General features: G+C 38.3%; 1 protein-coding gene across 1 annotated transcript; it reads right to left on the bottom strand.

Annotated features, from left to right (window-relative positions):
• Nucleotides 1–455: 455 nt before the first annotated feature.
• Nucleotides 456–4,688, bottom strand: tmem229a (transmembrane protein 229A). Its single transcript, XM_047389091.1, has one exon. The coding sequence runs from the start codon at nucleotides 4,582–4,584 to the stop codon at nucleotides 3,520–3,522; it is 1,065 nt and encodes a 354-aa protein (XP_047245047.1). The 5' UTR covers nucleotides 4,585–4,688; the 3' UTR covers nucleotides 456–3,519.
• Between the last annotated feature and the right edge of the window lie 5,784 nt (nucleotides 4,689–10,472).

Here is a 10,472-nt window from a genome sequence, read left to right as displayed (position 1 = left end):
TAAAAAGGCAAAGTATGGATTATGCAAGTGGTTCAGTGACATTCAATGTAAAGACAATATTAGGAGAGTCAATTGGTGCAGCCCCAGTAAATTTGGGAACTATATACGTTACTTAATGCGGGTTTTCTCCTACCTGCACCAAATAAATGTGTTCAACTTAAATGTTGGATTTTTCAAAATAATTTTCTGTGAGATTAGACTACTGCAATAAAATCTGGCTTTTTGCACGTCTTTACTACGTATAATATAGTTGACAACAGCATTTGATTAGACAGTATTTAACAGTTTACCAGAATTGAAGTTAAAAATCCAGACCCACCTTTTAGGAAAGTGAAAGCACAACTAAATTGGTCCAACTTGCTATGTAAATTGATTCTCAAAGAGAGCATGTTGACATTTGAAACACTGGTGATTATAACGGATGCAATTTTAATAAATAAGTACAAGTTGTAACAGTAGGTTTTTGGGTTTAATCAAAATGTTAAGACAGTGCATGCTATTTTTTTTTGTCTTTTACCAGAGATTTGCATGTTGCTCAAGCCTTCCACGTATTTTTCTTAAACTCATTTTGGTCTTCACACAAAGTGCTCAAACAAATTTAAAGTATGATCGAAAGTACAGTTATGCGGTCAGGGAATATGTTTAGCAAGTGCAACGTCGTTCACTCATGCAGTAAATGGTATGTATATGTGAGACATTAAAGAACATCAGTCTAGCTTCCAAATCCAAAACAGACAAAATCATCAAACCAGGATGAAGAAACATAAAAATATACACCATTTGCTTTTACTCAGTTGGACAAGAGCATATTTTTTTCATTACTGAGCACTCACAACCAATTTAAGTATTTCTGTATAATCTGTCCGGGATGCTGGGATCCATGGCTGTAGCACTTGCAGCTGAGTACAGGAGTCATGTTTTGTTTAATTGATTCTCTGTTTGCACAGGAAGGCACTCCAGCAAAGTAATGTTTGGTTCGTGTAAAACTCACAGTAAAATCCCACTTGGTTCCAAATTTCTATTCTGCTCAAGGTGCTCCATTGCTACATTTATGACTGGGTCAATGTCTTCTTGTACTGATCCTCTGAAACTCACTTGAAAAATCCTAAACTATTATTTTAATCTTAGTTAAAAGTTAATAAGCAGTTAATATCTCACGAGGGAAGATGTCAACTTCTATTACAATTTACTGGAACTTTACTTTTTAATTTTAAACTATCCCTTTAGGCCAATTAGGGAAAACATTTAAGTTTATTTCTAAAAATAGAATAACACATACCAATGAAAATAGTGGAAATACAGACTTTGGAACATCAGACAGCATTTAGTGCTGTTTAGAGTGTAAAAAGCCAAAAAAGTTTCATGTTTTTTCATCAGTTATAGCGTGCAGGAGATGTAGCATGCTAACTGACTCACTGTGATTAAAAACTACCCACAGCGCGGATACTTTAGGTGAGTCTGCCGGGCCAAGGCTGTATGGGGCCCTGATCATAGTTAGATTTGAGAGGCTTCCAGCTATGATCAGTATTCAGTTTTATATCATCCTTGTTCCAATTATCATGCAATTTACATCCGATCCCGACCATTATTGTAGTTTAAAAATTGAAAGTAATACACACTTTCTATATTGGTAGGAATTGGGAAAAAATTGTGTAGGCTTCTAGAACTCAGAAGTTATTTCTGGCTGGGTAAATGAGGGAATCTGTGAGATGAATACCGATCTCCATCTTGTTCGTTCAAATGATGATTCTAGATCATTTGTCTTTACTTTTGGATTTTAGTTGATTGCACCACATATAAAGGAATGGGGGAAAAAAAAACCCCACCTAGGCTACTTTTAAAATGTCAACTTATTACACGAAAAAATTATTTACTCCAGAAAACATCTCAGCAGTCTAACTGCTCTAATTTACAGTACATAATATTAAAATATCAGATATCACAAGTGCTGTCATCCATGATACTTTAGGCCAGCTCTGGCCTGCCTCTGTACTCTTTAATAAAATGACCAGTTACAGTTCTAAACATATGAATATATAAAATGTTCTAATATTACAATCCATTTTGTATACTATATAGATAAAAATGGCAGTAAGTTAATGGACTAATAGTCATGGGTCTTAATTGGACATCATAAAGTGAACAATTAGAAAATGTTCAGTATTATACAGGTGCAGCTCAATAAATTCCAGTATACTCTAAAAGTTAATTTGTTCCAGAAATTCAATTCAAGTGAAACTTGTACATGATATTGATGTCATTAGACAAAAAAGTATGCATTCTGTTAATATTGATGATTATCGTTTAAAAAGATGAAATTTTGTTTTTCAAAAAATGTAAACCTTACTAAAAACCAATTGAAAGAATATATTTTTTAACAAAGAATGCCAGCATGCATACTGTAAATAAAGGGATGACTCATTACTATAGAAGCAGCCTGTTCACACAATGCTGTTTCCAATCATATTTAAAGAAAGTTTAGTGGAAGGTGGTAGAAAAATTGTGCTTAGTTACCACTGAGTTCCGAGTGCATATATTGTACAGTACATGGCATAATTTGTCTTTTTTGAAATCCTTTTTTCAAATTAGTATTATATAACATGTAATTGGATACAACACTCTGGGGTAGAGTGCTATATCCAAACATATTACCCATCGTATGCTTAGATACATTTGTGTCATTCTACACAAAGGGTAAGGCAGAAAAGGTGCCTTATCCTTCATGTAGAATGACAGTGTGGCGAACAACTGTCAAGTCAGGACCTACAGATGATTGTGTAGGTCAGCTTTTCTGTATTTAAAAATCCTTTATTTTTTTATATTTTTATTTGTTTACTGTAATATTCAAATGTTCAGATAAAATTTTGGATTTTCATTAACTTTAAGCCATAATCAACAAGCCATAATTAATAGAAGTAAACGCTAAATCAGTCCTTGAACATGATTTACTGCATAAAAGGCTGCTTTAAAAATGGCCTCTTTCCTTCCACTCAACTCTTCATTAATTTGCTCTGATAAAGTACTCATTGAACAGCCAGCGTCTTAAATAAAAAGCTTTTATGGCTTACCCTCCCTGTAAAGCTGACCCTTGTCTGTTTACTGTACAACAGCTATAGTCAGCAGCCTTTCCTTGTTTATTGTGGCTGGCATTTATGTATTAAAACTTTTTTTTATTTTTTGATCTTATGTACTGAGAAACTTAATTTGAGGTTTTCATTACCTCTAAGCCATGTCATGATGGCATCAGCCTTTTTCCTTCCACTTAACCTTCCATTATTATGTCTAGATACAGACTGCTTCTTGACCATTGACTATTTGTGGCTTTTTGGGAATTCATTAACAAACACTTCAAAGATATTACCCTGTCCTCGGTCATTAAACAAGCTTCACTTTTTGAATAGAATTACAGATATAAATAAACATTTTGGAGATATTCTAAGTTGCTGAGAATAACCTGTATCAACATTCTTTTAATAGTCGGTAGCTATATCTTTTGGGGGCCATATTTTACATTAAGCGTTATTTTTTCTTAGACCCCAGTTGTCCGTTGACCTCTCCACTCTCCTCACTCACACACTCTAGACCTCTGGTGCACCTTATTCTCAGCAGGACGTTGGACAGCACGTCCTGGTACAGACTCAGAATCACCCAGCCTGGCAGGTACAGGAGGGTGATGAGTCCCATGAAGTTGTGCGGGTAGTGGGAGTAATCCCAGGAACAGGCGTCAAACTGCCTCAGCACCAGCCCCCAGCAGAACTCCCAGGTGTAGATGAAGCAGATGTAGATGGGCAGGCGCCGCCATGTCCCCCAGCCTCGTCCGAAGTGCAGGTGAAAGTAGAGCTTCTCCACCACAAAGCTGCAGCTGCCGTACATCAGGAAGGACCAAAGGGACGTGTGGCCACTGAGGGTCCGGTCGGAATTCTCCACCAGGTTGAACAGAGACGTGAAGAGCACTTCGTCCAGAAAACCGTGCATCCCAAAAAATATGAACCGGACGAACCCGGGGAGTCCACATGAAGGAGGACGATCCGGACCGCTGAGGCTCCTCCAGAGGTCGGCGCAGCGGCAGTCGGGGTGGTACCGCAGGTGCGCCAGCCCCCTGTGAAACACCTGGGAGAAATACAGAGCCAGGATGTAGTGGACCACCAGTTGCGTCCCAGACACCACTCGCACCTGCTCGGTCAGAGTGGTGATGTTCCCGATCAGGATCTGCAGTCCGATGTAGACCGACGGGTAAAAGACCAAGTGGAACACCACGGGCCGACCTTGGAAACACTTCTTCTGGGAGTAGATCTTCTCCAGCACAAAGTGGGTCAGCGCGTGCATGATGCACAGATACGGAGAGGAGAAGCCCACCAGCTTAGGGTCTCGATTGGTAACAACCCCCTGCAGAGAGGACAGCAGGACATCCAAAGTCACGCCGTGCATGCTATAGAGGTAAATATGCATCCATCTCGGCAGCTCTCGCAACGACTCCCCGGTGTTTTCGGACGGTTCCTGTTGCCGGGGCTCAGCAGCTGTTATTAGGCTGACTGCATGCTCCCTGGAACGGATGCGAGGATCCTCTCTACACTGACTGGCCATGATCAGTCACCCAGTGTGGAGAGACTATGTTGTCCTTAGCATTGTTTTTTTTTCCGCTGCGGCTGCAAAATGAATCCAAAGCTGCAGCAGAAAGCGACTGGTGCCTTTAATGGAGCCCGGAAATACCAGCTCTGAGAAGCCTGCTCACACCCACCCTGCGGAATTTTGTTATAAACACACAAATGTTGTGTTTAAACACCCCCTTCCCCATTCATTAAAGCTTCAGTGAAACAATTAAGCCAATTTGCCATTTGGATTTTTCTCAAAATGCCTTTAGCCTACGGGTAATGGTGCGCTGTAAAAGATGAGAAATAAAAACATTGATATACCTAATGCAAAATGCACAGTTATTTAATATATATAACGTCAAAAATGATAGTTATGTTAATGATGCAACACCAGCCAAAACCGTGATTTACTTCATGCCGATTTGGTAAACGTAACGGGTCGTACCAATTTCTAATTAGCGTTTGAAGGCAGCATCTGCAGTCAGGACGTTTGACGCTGGCGCAGTCCTGTTGCGACGTCGTGACGCACTGTAATTACAAGTCATTAATGATGATTACATGAGATTAGCGCCAGTAAGGATATGCCAAGCTAGACTTAGCATTACAATGCTAATTCAGATAGCGATTGTTGAAAGACACAAGCCATTAAGGGGACAAACCATGTGGAAGAAGGTGGTCTGATCAAAGTGAAAAACTAAACTTCATCCTATACATATTGTCCTACATTAAACATTGGTGGTGGTGACACCATCATGTTGTGGCTTTTCTGCAGCTGGGACCAGGACACAGGTCAAAGTTGATTGGAAGATGAATTCTTTTTTTTTTCTTGCTCTCAGTGGAAGACATGCATTTTCTTTCCCTCCCTCCCTGCTGATTCCTGCTTCTGCTTTTTGTCTGTGTATTTCTCAGAGCCTTGTTTTGCATATCCTCCAAACTTGTAAATTATGGATTTGGTCAGCTGGACTCTCAACATAATTGGTCAAAATTTTTTTTTTTTTTTCCTCCGGAAGACAGGGTATAGGAAACCCTCTTGTCCAGACGGGACATTCTTCTCTGGAAACACAATGGATTCTTGGCAGCAGTGGAAGATTGTGTTCCTGACTACGATGTCGGTCGAGGACGTAGAAAACCTGTACATATTTGGACTTTTGATAACAGGATTTCTGCTTTTTGGAGTTGGTGGTTACCTGACTTATTGAGTGATTCTCAAAACGTGGGCGGCTGTTCAAAGCTTTCCAAAGCTTCCTGCAATGTTAGATTGAGTCTGTAGAACGATCAACACTCAGACTGAAATGTTAAGAGAGCAGAATCGCAAGCTGGACACGATTCTCGAACAGAATCGCAGCCTGGCAGCGGTTGGACTCAGAGGTTAAAGGATATAATCTTGGAGAAGTTGTATGCTCCAGATCTGTGGAAAGTACCAGAAATTTGGCCATTTGGATTCGCAATTGAGACACACCAGTAAAACTCTTAAGGTAGTTGGAAATTCACAACTGCCTGAACCACAACATTTATTGTTTTTCTAAATCTGGCTCCCCAATGTGGCCTTGGCAACTTCTGTTAACTGGCTATCAACAAAATATCTCCTGGATGTTATATAAACACGACACCCTTCCCCAGCACTCTCCTACCAGCTGTGTGCTGATAGGACTATGCGGCCGATTGATAAAACTTCCACCTCTCTTCTCAAGGACAATGGCGCTTCTATCAGTGTTGACAGTCTAATTCTTGCAAACACACTCAGACTTATATATATTCGCACCCTCAAGATTCCACCGTACTCTTACTAAATCTTTACTTATGTGTTGCTTATCCCTGCTGAGGTTTTTCTTTTCTATTTCAGACTCTATTCTGCTAAGATTAGAGTCTGAAATATGATTTTTTCCCCCCCTCCTATCTTACTTTACCTGAATGTGATTTCATTACTTTTCATAGATTTTACCAGTGAAAACCAAACATTATTAGTAACTTGGACTTTAGCTGCCTTACACCAATGACCCAGGTTTCTTAATTAGATTACTTAGTTCAACTTCAGTACCAGTAAAAGCAATATATTATTAGCACCTGAAAATGTGGATTAAAGCTGTTTTGTACCAGTGACTCAGCTTCACTACTTAGAATTCAGTGGAATGATGAGACTTCTTAGCACAAGATGCTTTCCCCTACATAGAGGACTTAATGATATAATTACCTCTTTAGAAAGATTGGTTTAGAACCAGCTCTTACCAGTAAAACCCAAAGGACTATTAATGTTATCTGTATCATTGTAATATTGACCGGAGATTTTTAGATTTCTCAGAAGGATTCATAGATTTTTATATTTCTTAGCATTTGATTTGTTTTTCTGTGTTCTTTGTGATTGTATTGTAATTGTATGTACAGCGCTTTTGAGTGTCTCGTTACTGAAAAGCGCTATATAAATAAACTTACCTTACCTTAAATGCAAGGCAGTTGTGGATGAAAACATGTCAATGACTGCAAAAGACCTGAGGCAGGGACAGAAGTTCTCCTTCCAGCAGGATAATGACAAAAAATATAGTGCAGGCTACCAAAAACAGTTTAGATTACAGGTCACAAACTCCACTCCTCAGGGTTGGTGCCCTGCAATTTTTAGATGCATACATAGTCCAAAATAAATTAAATGGGCAAATACATACTCACCATGCTGACCTCTTCTACAGAGTTCTGCTTTATACAGATTCTGCTAATGACTCAACAATTTCATTCAGGTTTCTTGAATGAAACAAACATCTACAAATTGCAGGACTCTAGGCAATAAGAACCAGAGTTTGAGACCCCTGGTTTTCACCAAAGGATATTTATGCTTTAGAATGACTCAGCCAGACTCCAAACCTAAATCCAATTCAGAATAGGTGGTGAGACTTGAAAAGGTGACATGCAAAACTGGTAGAAAGATATCCAAAAGACCTCCAGCTGTTACTGCAATGAAATATGGTTCTGCAAAGTGTTGACTCAGGCAGTGCTTAAAATAAATACACACCACTCTTTTCAGATTTTAATTTGTTAAAAAAAGAACACTGTCCTTTTCCGTTTAATTCACAATTATGCACTACTTTGCATCGGATAATGACATAAAATCTTAATAAAATACGCCAAAGTTTGTGGCTGTAGAATGACAAAATATAAGTTAAAAAGGTGTGCATATTGTTGTAAAGCACTGTTGACAGAAAGATCATTTTAAATCTAACATTAAGTAATTGCTCCATTTTGAACTACATGTAAATCAGGTGCTCTTGAGAATAAAAATGTACAGTGCATGAGTGATTCACTCTGCCCTAATGGAAAACAAATGAACTCACAGTTGCAACATAGTCTGTATTGTTGAAGCTTTTAGTGGTTATATACGAGGTATAGTACCTGTGAGAATAAAACATGTGTATGATTGTGTGCATAATCGCTTTAAGCTTTTTCTAAAGACGTTAATCCAAACCCTAATTCTTTGCACAGCCTCCAGTGATACATCCTTGTCATATAGAGGTGATGTTGCTCTCAATGCAACCAAACAACCACAAAGGGGCGCTGTTGAGTGCTTAAGTGACTTGCATGGGAGACAAGGTCCATAAAGAGGACTTCTGTATGTCTCTTTCTGGGCACAAGTGTTGAAGCGAACCCAGACAATTTGTGTTTGACTAAAATATTGCTGTGTGTGTTAGAGAGGAAACCAAAATGAATCTATTATGAATTATTTGAAACCTTACTTATCTTCCTTTGCATTGTGTACTTTTTTTTTTTTAAGCTTCCACATGTGTAAAAGTGTGCTTAGTTTATGTGTTTACATGTATACTGCCTTAATTCATTGTCCATTTCAGTGTGGATATATAGCAGAATGTTTGTGGTTTCTAATTGCATTATCCATAAGTTTCAAGAAGTGTTTGTAAGTTGCAGTCTTTGTTCAAAATTTCTGTGTGCCTTGTTTTGCAGTTGCATGTTTGACTGCATGCAGACTCATGGAAAATAGAGATGATATCAGTGGCCTCTATGGGTTATGCAGAAAACAGAATGAATCAGCTTGGTTTGCCGTGATCTGAATCACAAAACTGAACTGCTGCATAGTAATAGCAGACTCGTACCTTCCAAATGTATTCATATAATTTACCATTTAATATTTTCTCTTTACAACCACAATTTGTGATTAAGTGAATTCAAAATACATGGTTTAAAAAATATTGAACAAATATTGCTATCAAAATTGTTCCAAACATCTGTATTCAACCCCTGTCACACTACTCTGTAGAAAAACCTCTGCAGCAATTTTAGCTGTAGGTCTTATGGAATATGTTTTCACCAGATTTGGGCAGCTGTACTTTGACCGGGGTATGCTGAACTCCATTCCATTGACAAAATGCAAAAAAGTTAAAGTGGTGTAAATGCTTTTGTGAGTCATTATGTAAATGAATGACTTTAAGATATATAAAGAGCACTATAGGAAAACCTCTTAGATCTCTTTGTTTATGCAGTTTAATAAAAACACGTGAAATTCATTTTTAAAGGCAAGTTTTCAGTTCAATGTTTGAAGTCATTCCTTTGTAGCTCTTAGAGCTTTGAAGTCAGTTTGAATCCAGCAGGACTGAAGTTAGACACAACAGGGTCTCACAGGAGAAAAGATGATGTTTTCTACTGCTCACATGTTTACATGTTTTGTGGAGTGAACCCCCCCCCATATGACAAAATCTGTATGCGCATAAGAATATGTTTAATAAATGATGTTACTGGTTGCACTGTAAGTGGTTGTGGGAGACTTTAACATTACAATCTACGAGATGCACCTTGTTTCATCTACATATCAAAACTGTCATAATTCCTTTCTTCCTCATTTCATTTGATCCAACATCAATCATAATGGGTCCTGCTTATGGCCTTGTGTTGGAATGCTGGAACCTATACTCACAAACCCATTAAATGGTGCTGCTTAAACAGTGCAACTGTCTTCCTGTTGCTACACTGCACTGTACTATCAAATCAAAACTAAAGTGACATTTGCAAATGACAACATCATAGACCAAGAAGCCTGGAATTTGGTGTGGAAAATCCTTGTATTTAGTTTTTCTTGGGTTTAAATAACTATAAAACTGGAACATGACGTTAAAAACTCAAAGTTCAAAACACATCTGTGTCTTTTAGTAGCTGTTAAGGTTAAATGCAATATTTTAATGATAAAACAAAGTGTAGTTTAGCCAGGTTTAACCACTAGATGGCATCAACGCCACACAGCCTTTTGTTTGCTTGAGTGGAACTCTTCCACACCAACATTGTTTTACTAACAAAAATTTTTTTTAATGGAATAAAGTGTGATAACTAAAAGTCTTACTGATTATAAGAATTCATCCAGTGATGGCAAATTGGTAAATGCTCCTCATAGAGTACATATCAACATGTTACTATGGGAGGTTTCCTGCTCTACTTACTATTGCTGTCATTGTATTTTTGGACTTGTTTAGTGAACAGAAGAAATTTACATTCAGCTAAAATCAGATAATCTTCTGTAAATGTATAAGAAACAGCCCATGCATCAAAAGGCCTGACAGAACAAATGGCTAACAAAAATATATCCCCATCTGACATGCGCCATTAAGCTCATCACAGCCGTGGACATCTATAAGACAAAGTTATGGGATGTTTGACTGATGTGATGCTTGACCGAGTCACACAGGAAATGGATGTTAATCTGCGGTTGTGTACTCAAAATGAGAACCCCCATAAAATCTAATTTCAGAAGCCATTTCCCCCCCATTTTGAGCTGTTATTGAATGGACAGCTGGCCCTGTGCTCTCGTAGCATCTCTCACATTGGCAGCTTGGGCATAGTAATGTGTTTGTGATGTCTCAGAGCTTGTTGGTGAGCACCTAAGTTTGTCTTTCT

Source organism: Girardinichthys multiradiatus, chromosome 17 (genome assembly GCF_021462225.1).
Source record: "Girardinichthys multiradiatus isolate DD_20200921_A chromosome 17, DD_fGirMul_XY1, whole genome shotgun sequence".
Classification (NCBI taxonomy): domain Eukaryota; kingdom Metazoa; phylum Chordata; class Actinopteri; order Cyprinodontiformes; family Goodeidae; genus Girardinichthys; species Girardinichthys multiradiatus.
Note: the sequence above shows the minus strand (reverse complement) of the source record. Positions and strands in the feature narration are given on the sequence as shown.

Bases quoted from the DNA above. Each gene is read 5' to 3' on its own strand.
- tmem229a (XM_047389091.1), bottom strand. From the start codon at position 4,584: ATGGCCAGTCAGTGTAGAGAGGATCCTCGCATCCGTTCCAGGGAGCAT.